The sequence below is a fragment of the Populus trichocarpa genome, chromosome 17 (assembly GCF_000002775.5).
Source record: "Populus trichocarpa isolate Nisqually-1 chromosome 17, P.trichocarpa_v4.1, whole genome shotgun sequence".
NCBI lineage: Eukaryota > Viridiplantae > Streptophyta > Magnoliopsida > Malpighiales > Salicaceae > Populus > Populus trichocarpa.
The window spans coordinates 14,157,688-14,174,865 of NC_037301.2; the positions used below are offsets into that span (position 1 = coordinate 14,157,688).

At 36.1% G+C, this 17,178-nt stretch overlaps 3 protein-coding genes across 3 annotated transcripts; 2 read left to right on the forward strand and 1 right to left on the reverse strand.

Annotated features, from left to right (window-relative positions):
* The first annotated feature begins 1,005 nt into the window (after window positions 1–1,005).
* LOC18106532 (auxin response factor 8) lies at window positions 1,006–9,923 on the forward strand. The gene is made up of 14 exons (XM_024589481.2): window positions 1,006–1,645; window positions 1,833–1,945; window positions 2,079–2,177; window positions 2,332–2,388; window positions 2,518–2,673; window positions 2,763–2,847; window positions 4,572–4,662; window positions 4,735–4,899; window positions 4,972–5,094; window positions 5,695–5,770; window positions 6,509–6,656; window positions 8,076–9,061; window positions 9,149–9,339; window positions 9,435–9,923. The coding sequence occupies exons 1-14, from the start codon at window positions 1,597–1,599 to the stop codon at window positions 9,541–9,543; spliced, it is 2,448 nt and encodes an 815-aa protein (XP_024445249.2). The 5' UTR covers window positions 1,006–1,596; the 3' UTR covers window positions 9,544–9,923.
* Window positions 9,924–11,024: 1,101 nt separating this feature from the next.
* On the reverse strand, window positions 11,025–13,852 carry LOC18106531 (nascent polypeptide-associated complex subunit beta). Its single transcript, XM_006372399.3, has 5 exons — window positions 13,690–13,852; window positions 13,476–13,543; window positions 12,988–13,193; window positions 12,611–12,649; window positions 11,025–11,459 (listed from the first exon to the last, which is right to left on the reverse strand). Exons 2-5 carry the CDS (start codon window positions 13,541–13,543, stop codon window positions 11,305–11,307), a joined length of 468 nt encoding a protein of 155 aa, XP_006372461.1. The 5' UTR covers window positions 13,690–13,852; the 3' UTR covers window positions 11,025–11,304.
* Window positions 13,853–14,689: 837 nt separating this feature from the next.
* On the forward strand, window positions 14,690–17,032 carry LOC18106530 (pentatricopeptide repeat-containing protein At5g66520). Its single transcript, XM_024588805.2, has one exon. It carries the CDS (start codon window positions 15,030–15,032, stop codon window positions 16,650–16,652), a length of 1,623 nt encoding a protein of 540 aa, XP_024444573.2. The 5' UTR covers window positions 14,690–15,029; the 3' UTR covers window positions 16,653–17,032.
* The last annotated feature ends 146 nt before the right edge of the window (window positions 17,033–17,178 follow it).

Below are 17,178 nucleotides of genomic sequence, written 5' to 3' on the forward strand. Positions count from 1 at the left end.
AAGTTAATTTGCTAACCTAATGAATTTCATAATATAACCAAGGCAACGATTGCACCATATACATCACCAAACACAACAAAAAAACCTTGATGTAATTCTGAGAAGTAAGGCTTAACTGGTCAGGTCTTGAATTTGTTCCCTGAAGATTATCAGTTCGAGCCTCACAAAGTTTAGAGTTGTTGAAAGTTTACATGATTATTAATTTTAGGACCCGTGAAATTAATCAATATACATGCAAACTGATCTATATACTAATAATAATAATAATTAAAAAAAACGTGAGGTTCCAACAAATATAACCAATGCATAACATTTCTCTCGTCATAGTATAAAGGTCGAGAAAGTAAAAATCATTGACCCAAAAACTACCAAGAAAAATGAATTATTGCATGAGATGGGTCCCTCTCCCCAAATCTACACCTCACTTTAAATTTATTTTTTAAAATAATTTTTATTTAAAAATATATTAAAATAATATTTTTTTTATTTTTAATATCAACATTACAATAACAAAATAATTTAAAAATATAAAAAATTAATTTAAAATAAAATAAAATTAATTTTTTAAAATATTTTTAAAACATAAAAATAAACTAGATTTAAATATCATGTTGGATTATTTAATATCTAATTTCTTTTGAAAAAGTTTTTTAAAGAAAATGTTTTCTTTTTTAACATAATCTGTACCTTTTGACAAAGAGTATATTTGGCAACACTGCTAGCCATGTTTTTATTAAAATTTATTTTTTTATTATAAATTTATTTTTTTTATATTTTTAAATGTTAGTAAAAAATTTAAGTTTTTAAAAATTTAAAATATTATTTTAATATATTAATAAGTAAAAATTAATACTACCGACCATTGAAGGATGGAGGCACATGCCTGCTGACATATCATTCACAAAATATCAATGGCCTAGATCTTCCTTGTACGGACAAATTAACGGTCAAGATCTAACTCACTCTCTCTTTCTCTTACAAGTATCTCTATCTTTCTCTCTCTACTGTCCTCAAGTCCAGCTTTGTCGGGTCCTCTTATAAGGCAAATGACACTGACCTCACTCACTGCATTTTCTCTCCTTTTCTCCTGTAAACAGTACTGTAAGTTAAATAGCTCGAGTGAAAGATTTGAGCTTTAAAGCGAAAACCCACTCTGGTAAGGTCATTTTCATTTTCCTGGAACTTATGTGAAAGGGAAAGTTTCTTGCTTTTATGGGTTCTTGATTTGTGTCATGAAGTTGCTGAAACACTGCGAAAGTTTTGATCTTTTCCCCAAGAAAGTGAAGGCGAAGATCTAAATGGATTTGGGGTTGGTTTGGTTCTCAACTTTGTTATCTTTTTTTGGGGGTTTTGTGGTTAGGGTTTTGGAGGGGAGGAAATGAGAGGAAGGAAAGGCGGGGTTAGTGAGAGTGAGAGAGAAGCAGTGGTGTGTTTTTGTAGGATTAGAAGATGATTATTATTATTAGTATGGCAGCTGTTAGTGAGGGTTATTTATAGTAATTAATTAGTCGGACTATCTGTATTTAGAAGTATTAATTACTATATTTTGTTATAAATAAGTGTATTTATTTAATAAAATTAAAAAAAGGGTGTGATATGAAGCTTTCAACATCAGGGTTGGGTGGTCAGCAAGCGGGTCAAGAAGGTATTTATCTTATTAACCTTCATTTTACTTCATATTATTACTATTTGTGTCATTTCAGTTTCTTGTTTGGTTTCTTTGAGTTTTAAATGTCTTCACATTTATCCTTGAAAACTTATGATTGAATTTTAAAGGGATCGATTTGCTTACTAAATTGTGTGTGTAATCGTTATGATGATTGTGATGATAGGGGAGAAGAAATGTTTAAATTCAGAGTTGTGGCATGCTTGTGCTGGACCACTGGTGTCCCTACCAACTATGGGGAGCAGAGTGGTCTACTTCCCTCAGGGTCACAGTGAGCAGGTGTTCTTCTTATTCTCATTATATATCTTTATTATGATTCTGAATTCTAGTTCCAAAAGTAATGCTTTTCTATTTGTTGCTTGTTATATGTGCACAATGTGGGGGAGATTGAAAAAGAATGAACTTTTTGTAGGTAGCTGCAACTACTAACAAAGAAGTTGATGCACACATACCAAATTATCCCAGCTTGCCGCCCCAGTTGATATGCCAGCTCCACAATGTCACTATGCATGTGGGTTCTGTTTGCTTAATTTAATCAATAAAAGTTCCTTCATTTTCCCTACCCCCAAGAGCGCTTTTTTTTTTTTATTCTTTCTAAATATTCACTTATGATTATGCTAAGGCCATCTGGAAATGCTAAGCAATAAGTGTGTTTGAAATTTCAGGCAGATGTTGAAACAGACGAAGTTTATGCCCAGATGACATTACAGCCTTTGACGCCAGTAATAACTGATTAAAATTCAAATCTCGAGTTCATTTGTTTATTAAATTGCTTTTTAGCAAAAGAATATTTGTTGGTTGTGTATATTTAGATGTTGTCTAATCACCTTTTGTTATTAATGAACATATAGCAAGAGCAAAAGGAGACTTTTCTTCCCTTGGACTTGGGAATGCCAAGCAAGCAGCCCACAAATTATTTTTGCAAGACATTGACTGCAAGTGATACTAGCACACATGGAGGATTTTCTGTTCCTCGTCGCGCTGCTGAAAAAGTCTTTCCTCCCCTGGTAATCTCTTTAAGTGGCTTGTATTGCCTCAAATGTTTAGGCAATGCTAATGATTTTTCTTTTATTGTGTCTATTTCTTTGTCATGTAGGATTTCACCCAGCAGCCTCCAGCTCAGGAACTTATCGCTAGGGATCTCCATGATGTTGAATGGAAGTTTCGGCATATTTTCCGAGGTAAGTAATGGAATTATTGTCCATTAATCGGACGGGTTTCTTATTGAATTAGGATGTATTTAAGGTTGAATATCAGGATAATGATTCTCTATGGTTATTACTTGGTGCCTCCTAGGATTCTCAACAACGATGCCATTGCTTTAACCTGTAACCCTACTGGAGGAAAATAGGCTGCCTGCGTTCTGCCATTACAATAACTTTGTGTAATGGCAGCTAGTGTCTTAATTATAATTGCTTTGTTGAATGGCAGTGCCATGACTCTGAAAAGATCAATTTTAGCTATATTTCTTACTCATAATTCATATTTCTAATTCTTTAGTAATAATTTATCCTCCATTTGTATTGTAATTTTACCATGCAAACAGACTTTATACATATACTATGGGTTATCAAGTAACTTAACCAAGAAGAAATTTGTGCATGTAGAAGTCAAATTCCTTCATTAATAGGGAACTTGATAGTCAATTGCATTGCAGATTACTTTTATTGAAAAGTGACTCCGCAATTAGGCACCAAGTATGTGGTGGTTAATAATGATTACCATGTTTTGAAACTAGTAAAAAACAAGTGAATACGAAGTAGCATTTCTTAAAAGCTTACATGGTAATGAATCAAAATCCAATTCCAGTTGTGTTTGCAGTATACATTAGGTGTAACTCTTATTAATTAAGTAAATATGTATGAAATGAGCTGTCAGAATTACAGCCATGTACCAGCTACTTATCAACTATACGAGTCGGTTTATCATGCCTATAATATGACTTTTCTATCATTTCTTTTGCATCAATGAAGTTACTTTTGTGCACACCTGCGTGCGTGTCTGTGTATGTTGTGCTCTACTTTTTATTGGTGTAGCTCACACCCTAAGCTTCAATGAACCCAGTGCCCGGATGCTGAACTTATTTGGAATTGCTTCTCCTAACACTAGCCGTGTTTACCACCTGCCTTGATGCAAAACAAGACAAATTACTTAAATACACATCTGTTTCTGCAGGACAAGTCAAATGCACCATTTGTTTCACGACTCATTGACTCAATTTATCACCATTTGGCTTATCAAAAGATGCTTGCCACCGGACAATTTTGGGCAACTCAACTATATGGGACATTGAAAACTGTTGTCCTTGTACATCATGTATCATGCTTATAAGAGAAACATGGAAAATCTAAAGTTTTATCTGAATACGTACTAAATAAGTCACAGCAGAAAAAAAGTGATTGATTATGCTGGAAAAATACTTGGTTTATTTCCATTGTATAATATGGGAGACTGGACTTTATTCTTCATGACCCATAGACTGTTTGTGTGGATTATAAACCCAGCACAAGGGAAGTAATTATTATGAAACCTACCACTACCAGTGTTAATGGGACCAAGTATGTGCTTGGTTGTGCAGTGGCTAATAAGCCACTACTGCTATGGTGTAAGGTACCTCTAATTGGAGCAAAGCATTCATCTGAGTGATACTTTTCCCCAATTGGTGGTATTTTTCTTTTTTGTAGGTGTGATGGCATGAATGCCACCACAACACCAAGGCACCCCAAAGTAGTTATAATAATGCTAAGAAGGCCACACTTCCCTGTTGTTAGCATTTGCACTCGCTTTGTCTTCATATAATAACTGCCAATGAGTTAATGTTGTAGTGCATAATGGGATGTTCTTCTATCATGTCATTGCTGATTTTTGTGCTGGCTTACATTTTTTTTCCTTCCTCATCTTGCAGGACAGCCCAAACGGCATCTACTTACGACAGGTTGGAGTGTGTTTGTAAGTGCCAAAAGACTTGTTGCTGGAGATTCTGTTCTTTTTATCTGGTACGTAATCATCTTACTTCCTTGCCAAAATTTTCAGTTAATACAGCTAAGCTTGTCGTTTCCTTCTATTAGGAATGAGAAAAACCAGCTTCTTTTGGGAATTCGCCGTGCCACTCGACCGCAAACTGTAATGCCATCATCTGTGTTATCTAGTGATAGCATGCACATTGGACTCCTTGCTGCTGCTGCTCATGCTGCTGCGACTAATAGCTGTTTCACAGTGTTCTATAACCCAAGGTGGTAAACATGTTTGTAAGTTCCTTGCTATTGTTGCTTTAGTTTTTCATCTGACATGTATATTTTTTGCAGGGCTAGTCCATCTGAGTTTGTTATACCTCTATCCAAATATGTTAAAGCAGTTTTTCACATACGTGTTTCAGTTGGAATGCGCTTCCGGATGCTTTTTGAGACTGAAGAATCAAGTGTCCGTAGGTATTATTGCAGTTGATAGTTTAGTGTTATTTATATTCTACCGCTTGGGTCTTTCAACTCACATAATTGTTTATATTTTGTGAAGTGTCTCTCAGGATTGATGTATTCTTCAGCAATGCATGGCATTAAGTTACATAACTGTCATATTCTATTGCTTGTCAATTTGTTAATTAGCTGCAGATGAACTTAGACCTCATGGAAGCAAAAAATATTCTTGATGTAGAGGTGCATTCTCGTGTCATGATGCTGAGGGTTAGATGGCATGCACGAGTATCATCCTTTTGAGGACTCAACTTGGATCTTAAGGTATTACAACCACAAATATAAGAGTATCAATCTACAAATTACTGTTTGCTAGGTTGGCGTTGTAGGAAATGCAAATTCATCACAAAATTATGGGCCTTGTGTGTGATTTGGGCTGATGAGTAAGTTATTGGTTCTGATAGCAGGCCACTGAAAGCAGTCATAATGCATGCCATGTATCCCTCAACATTATGATGATGCCAAGGAGCTGCTGCCTCTACATCACTCATTTTATTTTGTCAAACTGCCATGTACGTGTGTGCAGCTATGTTTATGTGGAAGGCTTGTCTTGTCCAGGTACATGGGAACGATAACTGGCACAAGTGATCTAGATCCTGTTCGCTGGCCTAATTCACATTGGCGATCTGTCAAGGTAATTGATTTAATGTGTAGACTCTGGATCCATAATACCAGGCATGTTTGTACCATTATATCTCATGCTATGTCATGTAGTCACTCAATGCATCGCTTCATTTTCAGTTGGACAGGTATTTGATTTCTTGTGTTTTTGCACACACACACAGTGCAGTATTGTTAGAGAGAGAGCTCATTTATCCATCTTTATTTTTCTTTTGAACTGAATTTAAATAACCAATTCTTTCATGTTCTTACGTGGTTGGCGCTGCACACATATTGCAATGTTGTTTATTTTCCCATTAAGTATTTAGCTCGTGCCTGACATTAGGGTGAAAACTGCACTTGGTCTCTGCAGGTGGTGCATGTTGACACCTTTCAAATAAAGTAGGCTGTCTTTTATGGTTTAAAATAGTTTTTAATACTGATCAGTCCTGTTGGAAGTCCTGATGTAGACTATTTTTATTTATGTGCAACTATCATTATCTAAAGAAAAAAAAGCTTGCTTACTTTGAGCAAGACTAACATCCTCCTGTCAAAAGTTTTCTGGCGAGAATTCCCTCTCCTTCATATGTATATGTATATGTATATGTGTGCCTGTATGTATACAATGTGCCTCTTTGATGGCCGAGGCATTCTACTTTGCCTACTAGATAGCTTAAGGCATAGCTTCTGTTTGTTTTACCTAAAACTTTTGAAGCACCTTTTTATTTATTATTTGTATTCCTCTAACTTTGTCCTTAACCTTTTCATGCAGGTTGGTTGGGATGAGTCCACAGCAGGTGAGAGGCAGCCAAGGGTGTCTTTATGGGAGATTGAACCTTTAACCAGTTTTCCCATGTATCCATCACTATTTCCCCTCCGACTGAAACGGCCTTGGCATCCTGGGTCCTCATCTTTGCTTGGTACGTTCTCTTTATTTAAGGACATGTTTGATGCCTTTCCTTAAGAAAGCTAGTAGGATTTTAGTTTATATCAAGGACCTGAACTTAACAAAGTCTTCTTTTTAGGGATGTGAATTGATAATTGAATAACAGGGGAAGAAGATTGACTATTCTCGTAGGTTAGAGAATATTTGGAAAAGCTTTAGATGCAAGGGGAAAAAATGAATAGCTTACTTTCCCTCATCTCCATCAAAGTTTTTATTAAATGGCCTTCTGAAGTAATTGCTGATAATGAATCTACATGTTTTGGCCAAACTGTGGCTTGCAATAGTTGGAGCTGGGAGTTGTAGTGGTTGTCTTATGCACAATAGTTGAGCAGTTGGAGTGACTGGGGGGCTGTAAGAATAAAACAGCAAAACAAGAAAATATTAATATAATGGCTAATATTTGAAGGAAAGCTGGAACAAGTGATTTAGGTTTAAAAGTTACATGACTAATAGGGAATCCAAATAACACAAGGATTGCTAAACTAATAATAAAACTGAAAATAGTAAGGAGAGCTAAATGAACAGCTTCTGCTTCACGGAGGAACTACCCAGGGGAGGGTTGATAAATTGAATATTATTCTCAATAGGTGGATTTTTGGGATGCACGAGTGTATGATCTGGATAGCCAATATGTAGCAATCGTGCCACATGTGGTAGAAGGTGTGGTTTGAAGGAGATAAAGGAATAAAAGAAGGATCCCAGGTTATGCCTGTGTAACTGTGGTGCTTTCACCATCCCAGATCAGAAGTGTACTATCTGTATTTTCAAATTTGAAAATCTGTTCTTTTGCTTCTGTGAGGAGAGGTTTCATGACAATCATATTTATCAATTCTTCTGTCAATGTGTTCAATGCTCTCATTAGAAGTTCTTGAAAAACAATTCCTCTTACTGGAAGAAGTGACGTGCATGCTCGTATGAGTGTTACTAGTTTTGCTTAGAACCTACTTGAAAAAATTTACAAAGAAATCCTTTTCAGAATGGTAAAATCAATCATTGTCAAAAATGAATTTACTTAGAGGCTGATTCTCAAGAACAAGGAATGCGTTTTCTGCATATCAAGCACACAGTTATGTGAATGATATCCCACTTTTGTTGAGCTTGAATTTTCCATATGTTACATTGTAGCTAGTCTAAAGTTACAGATTGCACGGCTAATGTGTATAAACAGCTGTAATTGGAATGGTAGAACTGAAACTGCTCATATTGGATAATTTTTGTGTAGCATAGTCCTCACTCCCAAGGTCTTGTGTGGGTCTAAAATCGACAGCTTGTAATTTTCTGCCCTTATGTAGGTCTAAAGTTGACCTCTGTGTGTGTGTGTCTGTCTGTCTGTCTTCCCTCTCTTTCTTTCAATCGCGTGCGCGCATGTGTGCGGTAACCTCTTCATTTTCAGATAGCAGAGATGAAGCAAGTAATGGCTTAATATGGCTAAGGGGTGGAAGTGGAGAACAAGGTCTTCCATCTCTGAATTTTCAAGCTAATATGCTCCCCTGGATGCAGCAGAGGCTAGATCCAACGATGCTGGGAAATGATCATAATCAGCAGTACCAGGCCATGTTGGCGGCTGGTATGCAAAACCTGGGAGGTGGAGATCCCTTGAGGCAGCAATTTATGCAGCTTCAGCAGCCTTTTCAATACCCCCAACAGTCTAGCAGCCCCAATCCTCTGTTGCAGCTGCAGCAGCAACATCAAGCAATGCTACAATCCATCCCTCATAATATTCTGCAACCACAAAACCAAATTTCTTCGGACAGCTTGCCCCGTCACCTCCTACAGCAGCAACTCAACAATCAGCCAGATGATCAGGCTCAGCAACACCAACATGCCTATCATGATGGACTGCACATTCAAACTGATCTACTCCAGAGACAACAGTCAAATTTGCCTTCTCCATCATTTTCAAAAACAGAATACATGGACTCAAGCCCAAAGTTCACAGTATCTACTACCCCAATGCAAAACATACTAGGTTCTTTGTGTACTGAAGGGAGCGGTAATCTTCTGGACTTCACCAGAGCTGGTCAGTCCACACTAACTGAACAGTTACCCCAACAGTCCTGGGTCCCAAAGTATGCACATCATGATGTCAATGCTTTTTCTAATTCACTCTCTCTCCCACGAACCTACCCTGAGAAAGATCTTTCAGTGGAAGCAGAAAACTGTAATTCTGATGCCCAGAATCCTACTTTCTTTGGACTCCTGCTACCTACCACGGTGCCCAGATACCCTACTTCAACAGTTGATACTGATGTCTCCTCAATGCCATTAGGGGATTCTGGGTTCCAGAATTCTCTGTATGGTTGTGTGCAAGACTCTTCTGAGTTATTGCCAAATGCAGGACAGATGGACCCACCAACCCCAAGTCGAACATTTGTCAAGGTACAAGCCTTCAGTAATTTGCTTCTGTCTTGTCACCACTCCTGGTTGTTCCAAGGAATGTGTAATTTCTCCTTATTTTTGTTTTAGGTCTACAAATCAGGATCGGTTGGGCGCTCATTGGACATATCCCGGTTCAGCAGCTATCATGAGCTGCGAGAAGAACTGGCTCAGATGTTTGGAATTGAGGGGAAATTGGAAAACCCTCATAGATCAGGCTGGCAGCTTGTATTTGTCGACAGGGAGAATGATGTACTTCTCCTTGGAGATGATCCCTGGGAGTAAGTACTCAAGTCTCCTTTTCCAGCTTCTTTGAGAACTCTCATATTTCAGCCAGCTTTCAGCCTAATACTGTTTTTGTCGTCCCCATCTGCAGGTTATTTGTGAACAATGTTTGGTATATAAAGATACTTTCTCCGGAGGACGTTTTAAAAATGGGAGAGCAGGGTTTTGAATCCTCTGGCCCAAATGCTGTCAAAGGATGAGTGGCAGCGTGGCTTAAGAACTGGCCACTGGCTCGCCGAAACTTAGTGATGTAAACCATTTGGCATTCTTCCTTCCACGTAGTTCGTTAAATCCTCACACCCTGGAGTTAAAGATGAACTTACACGAGATCCCATCTCCAACGTGTGCACCTCTCCCTGTTTCTTTGCATGTCTCAAGTTATATTATATAGTACTCCTACATATTTTGCTTAGACTAGCTAGTTATTCTGAAGAATTGACTTCTATCATGGATTAGATACTTGTAAGTTCATTAGTGAGCCTAAAGAATTAGAATCTGGCAGAATGGTTCTAGGTATGTAAACTTGTACGAGCAATCATGCCATTCATGTTATTAAAATATCTTACTGTTTTTGCTGTTTTATGGTTATTCAATCTAGTGTGACAAACAACTGCATACCAGTGTCCAAGTTAATTAATTTATGTGAACATGCGAAGGTACACCATGCTTTCAGTTAGTGAACTTATTATCTTAAACATGTTTGTAGGAAATTATCTTTGAGAAATATTTTCAAACTAGTTACCCGGTAGATTGATGTTTCTTGAATTGGTAATGCTGCAGCTGATACAATTATCTTGAAACCGATTACTGGAACATTGAGCCATGTAGTTGACTAATAATCACGACCTATTCCTTCAACGAGTTTATCTCCTTGCACAAGATCCCTTCAAGTTAGATATTTGTTTATTAGGATTGGTCATTTCTGATATCCATCCTCCATGGAAAACAGGCATGATAATTCTCCATCAATTAGCTCAGGCAATATGATGTTAATTTGGGTCTTTATAGAATGTTCATTGTCCTGGTAGCTATCCAACTCCTCTTCCCCAAAACGAACAAGATCCTTTCATATATAAAGAATTTACTTGTGACTTGTATAGCTTATGAAGTTATGACTACCAAAATCCATTCAATACATATGATGGCAATTCGTTCAATACCATCTCAAGTAGAAGTAAAATGATCTCTTTTAACAGTCAAAAGATTCAAGAATCAAAGATATCCTCGTACTGGAATCAGCTCTGAAATAGATAATATCCTTCTCATGATCTTCTTCAATCCAAACCCAAGATGCTGATATCGTCAAAAGCGTGCCTGTTCTTTTTACCCCAAAGATGAATCATTCTCATTAATGAGAAAATAAGTTCGTGCCTCCAAATGATTTTGGAACCGACTTACAAGGACATTTAGAGTCAGTTGTCATACGTGCAGGAATCAACAAGGACCGTCCATGCTACATCATGAACAGCACTTGAACACAATCGCAATGAGCTTCACAAGAGGAAATGAAATAGGGTGAGGATCTCTGTAACGTGTTCTCAGTGTATACCTCACTAACGAAATTAAATGCATGACTATAGAATTGCTAGAATAGAAAATGAATTACACCACATCACCTACGCTATAGGTTTTATGGAATCAGTTTGTGCACGTACAGCATCACGTTCCTTAGATTAGTCAGTAGGAAACAATACTTTGGTCATTTATTCTTGAAACTTGAGATATCAGATATCCCTGTAAAATGGAATACAAGGGCACGCACAACATGGACCAAAGATTTAAAATTTCTTGGCAAGATCTTAGACATCAACATCATCTGGTTTCATAACATATTTGTTTTCCCTGTCACAAGCTGTTCATGAAACACTACAAAACTGTAAAACGACCATAAAAGAGAAGGGAAGCCTGGGTAGAAGTTGGTCCAGTACAAAAAAAACCAAAGGAGATCACTTAAAGCCCGACTACTTCTGACCCTCTTCAGCAACAGCTTCAAAGGTCTCACCAGCCACAAGATCTGGGACATCATCATCTTCTTGTGCAGCACCTGCCTCACCAGCTGGCATCTCCTTTTGAAACTGTTCTGCTAACTTCCTAAGGTTGTCCAAGTTATCTGGCCCTGAAAATTGCAGCAGCAAAATATCAATGACACATCTTGCAAACTACAGAATTGATCACAAGGCATGGGTAGAGCATTTCAGAAAAATTGAAGTTAAATTATGAGTATTACTAGGGAAAATGCCTTCATTTGATTAAATAGATTTGTAGAAGAGTAATCAGATAACAAGCTACACCACATAACAAGTGAAAGAAAAGGGTATACAGGAACTAGCACAAACCACTACATGTGTGCTTATGTGCCCTTGTCAACAAATAGACAAGTCTGTTTTTTTAACTACCATTGACCAAATTTCCAGAAGATTGCAGTTTAGAATGTTAGGATTTTATTATATTACATGCCCATGAATATTTAGCAGAGTGAAAACTGAAATTAGCGGACAAGACAGCATGAGACAGTTTAGCATTATTAAAAATTTACAAAAGGAATATATCCTCCCCAGAGGATTATCAATTGCGAGCAGGAAGTGCTTTCAAGAAATGCACTAATCCAACATTAGTTAAACAGTGTCTGCTTTAAGAAAACAAGCTGAGGACTTGGGCTCAGATAACACATTTTGAACATCAAATGCCTCACATGTCTAAACTCTACTTTTAAACTCGAGGCTTTGACGGCTCTATACAATTATTTCATTGTGTGTCAAGTTGAAAACTTCATCATCAGGGAGATTTTCATGGCAATTTAAGTTCAAGGTATTTTAAAGAAAGCTTGAGGGGAACCTGAAAGGTTTTCATAACAATTCATGTATAAGATAACATTTTTGCTTTTGGCACAATCAATCCAAACGCATGACACCAGCAAGCACACAGATAGAAAAAAACTAGATTAAAACAATACAAGCAAAAATAAAAAGCAATTTGAGTTATTAACCCAAACATTTTTGCACATTTAAATATGAAAACAAGAAAAATGTATTGGACAAGAATGAACTAGTGCAATGTTTGAAGCTAAAGATCCTGATGCTTGAAAAAGCTATGTACACAGAGAACAAGTGCAGGAGGTAAACACAATCACTGTGCAAGAAAAACTAAAATCTCATACTTAAACACGAGTATTATACAACGGAAACTTCTTGATTCCCATTTTTGAAATATAAAAGCAAAAGAACAGTATGACATGTGAAATGGAGACTGTATGTAAAATCTACATACCAAGTTGGTTGATGATTCCTGGAAGAATATCTTGCAGTTCTGCAGCCACAACAAATTTAATTCGTGTTAGTTCTTGTCCGTCTCACTAACTCGCTTACACGTATAAAAAACTTTTAATTAAAGATTGGAAAAAGACGGTAGCAAAGTCAGGTCACAATTAAACACCCACTTCATATCAACAATATCACAAGAAACAATGACATTTCGGTTGACTAAAACCAGTGTCAAATTCTTAACAGAACACCAGTACAAATAAGCTAGTACAATTGTTACTCAACGAAAGCAATGCATGGACTATTGCAAAACAGAAACCAATAAAGTTGAAATAATCAACAAACAAAAATACAACTCCACGTAAAGATAGCATAAGAACTTACTTCTGGTTTGAGGAGTGCCAGAAATAACCCAAGTGTTAGCAGGAATAGAGGCTTGAACTTTAGGATTAACAAACTGAATAACCAAATCATCCTTGAAGATGTTCACTTCTTCAATAGCTGGAATTGTATTAACCCCAATTCTCTTCAAAGTACTTTGCAGCTTCTTGTCATCAGTTGTTGATGGCTTGTGCACTGCCTTCTTCTTTCTACACAAACAAGACAAAAAGAAAACAGACTTTAAAAAATCCACAAAAGATAACACCTTTATGCAAATAATGCTCCAATACTAACACAAACAAGCAAAAGAAGAAAAATCCATGATTTTGTTTTTTTGAAAAATAAAGAAGCACCACATTTTAAAAACACAGATTATAGCTTTATGCAAACAAAAATCTAGCAACACCACAAATCAACCAAAAAACCTAAACTTCAATTCTTCAAAAGCACAAAAAGTTTGAATCTTTAGAAGTTTTACAGCAATACCGTACCTTCTCATGGTTCCCTTGCCACCGGTTCGAACAGAACCAGCCATCTTCATAAGCTTCTCTCTATTCATCTGTATATATTTCACTACAAAGTCAGTCTCTTTGAAAAAAACCTTAAATTATTTGCTATTAAACCCTAGTTTATCATCAAAAGAACAGAAAGAAAGACAGAGAAGTAAAGTTGCTAAGAGCTTAGAAGTTAGCAGTGAGTAGTAACTTGTGAGATTAGATTTCTTGAAGAGATAAAAGAGAGAGGCAACTGTTAGCAGCAGCAGCAGCAGCAGCAGCAGCGAGCAGAGCTAAAATGATGAAAGAACCGAAGGTGAGATTGGGGTTAGCATGATGGCAAGGGTTTCCTTACGCTATCTAAGGTATAATTCCTGTATTACCCTTCTCCCTTTTCTTCTTTTTTTAGGACGATCCAACTCTACTTTTTTTTTTTTTAAGTAAACAAATCTACTTGTGCATTCCAAATTTTTAGGTTTTTTTTTTTTTTTTTCTGATTTAGTTTTATTTTAATGAGTGTTTAATATTGTTGTAATTTTTATGTTACAGTTTAAAAATATTTTTAATTGTAATTTAAAAAAATATATATTTAATTAAAATTAATATGAAATAATTTTTGTATGTAAAATAAATAAAAAAAACATATTATCTTAACTTCTATAAAATTAAAGTTTGAAACACAATTATGTGTTGATAAATATTTGGCATTAAGATATTCTTATCTTTAAATTAATTTTTTTATTTGTTTTTAAATTATTTTGATGTGATGATATTAAAATAATTTTTATTTTAAAAAAATATTTTAATATATTTTCAAGTGATACTTTTTTATATATATTTTAAAAAAAAGTAATAAATATTTGACTAAACAAATGATTTCCGACAGAATACCAAACCATTCTAAATAAAATCATCAAGAGATTCTCATTTGTTTTTTAGTCATTTGATAAATGGGCCCATTCACATTCAAAATGTTCAATCGGCGAGGAATTTTATTTTCATAACATTGGATTGTATTGGAATCGAAGAGAATAATTTAGAAAGCCAACCTATTTAATATGCTAATATATTATAAATTCTAATTATCCAGTTGATGTAATTGTTGTTGGAAGTTGTAGATTATGGCAATGTTTTTTCATTTATTATATACATTGAGTACTCAATATCTTGAAATATATAGGAAACAACACTCCTAGAAGTTAATCACTAGATTATTTCAATTTATAGATGGAATGTTAAAACTGGAGGAAATGTTTCTTAAGAGAAGATTAGAGGAAGGATCGAATACTAAAATAAGAGGTCGTTCATGTCTCGTTGTGTCTTGGTTTAGGAAGCAATGAAAGGTTTAGGGCGTCTGAGATGAATAACGATCAACGTTTATGAAGATGATAAAGACAGATGAGACATGTTGTCTGTATATTCTATTTTAAAAGAACAAAATTCACTTTAAAAGTGTCTCAAAAATAAATTTGAGATTTGAGACAACGAGATATGTGAGCTAAACAATCAAGACAGTGCCATTAGCCTCACCATTTCTCAGCTACATGTGATATGTCAGCTTCCAGATATTTGAAAGCAAGCAAGAAAACCATCTCCCTCTTAGACCAAAAAGGCCTAACCATCTCACAGTTGAAGCAAATTCAATCCCATCTCACTGTCACAGCCACCCTTAAAGATCCATATGCAGCAGCAAAAATTATCTCTCTCCATGCACATTCCAATGCCAGAAGCTCTCTCTTTTATGCTGAAAGACTCTTTCTTTGCCTTCAAAACAAGTCCACCTTCATCTGGAACACCATGATGCAAGCTTTTGTAGAAAAAAATGAGGCCGTCAGAGCCTTTTCTCTATATAAGCACATGCTAGAGAGTAATTACTTGCCTAATAACTTTACTTTCTCTTTTGTTATCAGGGCTTGTATTGATGTTTTTAATTTGCAAATGGGTTTATGTTTTCATGGCCAAGTTGTTAAATTTGGATGGGAAAGTTATGATTTTGTGCAAAATGGATTGATTCATTTGTATGCAAATTGTGGGTTTATGGACTTGGCTAGGAACATGTTTGATATGAGTATAAAGAGGGATGTTGTTACTTGGACTTGTTTGATTAGTGGGTATTTAAATTCCGGTCAAGTCTTGATTGCTAGGGAGTTGTTTGATAGAATGCCTGAGAAGAATCCGGTTTCGTGGGGTGCCTTGATCGCAGGGTATGTGCGAATTGGGTTTTTTAAGGAGGCTTTAGAGGTTTTCTATGATATGCAGGTTTCTGGGTTTAGGCTTAATCGTGCTAGCATTGTTGGTGCTCTTACGGCTTGTGCTTTCTTAGGGGCTTTGGATCAAGGAAGGTGGATACATGCTTATGTTAAGAGGCATCATATGTCATTGGATAGAATGCTTGGCACTGCGCTAATTGATATGTATGCAAAGTGTGGATGTATCGAAATGGCTTGTAGCGTGTTTGATGAGATGGATGATAGGGATGTCTATGCTTTTACTTGTTTGATTTCGGGTCTAGCTAATCATGATAAGAGTGAAGCTGCCATTGATTTGTTTAACAGGATGCAGGATGAGGGAGTTGTGCCGAACGAGGTCACATTCGTATGTGTCCTAAATGCTTGTAGCCGTATGGGAATGGTTGATGAAGGGTTGAGAATATTCGAGAGCATGAGTAATAGATATGTCATTGAGCCACAAATCCAGCATTATGGCTGTTTGGTGGATCTTTTGGGGAGAGCTGGGAAGATAGAGGAAGCAAAGCAGGTGGTGAGAGAGATGCCACTGCAGCCAGATTCATATACCTTGGGTGCATTGCTAGATGCATGTAGAGTACATGGTGATGTCCAGTTGGGTGAAGAAATGGTTGATAGGTTGGTGCAGCGGTGTCTTGACCATGGTGGTGTACATGTTCTTCTTTCAAACATGTATGCCTCCGCTGACAAATGGGAGGATGTCTCAAAGATAAGGAAGAAGATGGAAGATAAAAACATAAGAAAGTTGCCAGGTTGTAGTTCAATTGAAGTGAATGGTACTGTTTGTGAATTTGTCACTGGAGATAGGTCCTATGCACTTGAGGAAGATATCATGTTCTTGCTGTTTGGAATTGACAAGCAGTTAAAGTCTCTTTTTCTTGATGATGATGAGCATTATAACGTAACCATGGAACAAGTTCCCTCGTAGCCAAGAGGGCGTGCACAATCAACTGTATTGCAATCGCTGGGGACAGGTCCTGTGCGCTTAGAGAAGATATCATGCTCTTGCTGTTTGGAATTGAAAGCACTTAAAGTCTGTTTCTCTTGATGACGATGATGATCATGATAGTGTAACCTTGGAGCAAGTTTTCTCATAGCCATTAGCGGGTGCACATTTAACTGTATTGTAATTGTTATTCACACAGTGTACAGGGAGGATAAAACTAGGGATAGGGAGTTTTAAGATTAATTATAGATTGAACTGTTTAGAAATTTAAAGAAATGTTTTTGGAATTTTTATTGAATCTGAATAATAATATTTATTTTTATAAAATAAACTAGAAATTTCTATTTATATTAATATTAAAATCTTTTAGAGAAAATAATTTCTAATTAAAAACTACATAATTAATAGAATCTATCTAACATTAGGATCACTACATAGAAAAATACTAATTAAATTAAAAGTTCTAAACTAAGTAGAAAATAAATAATTAAAATCCAAAATTAACTAG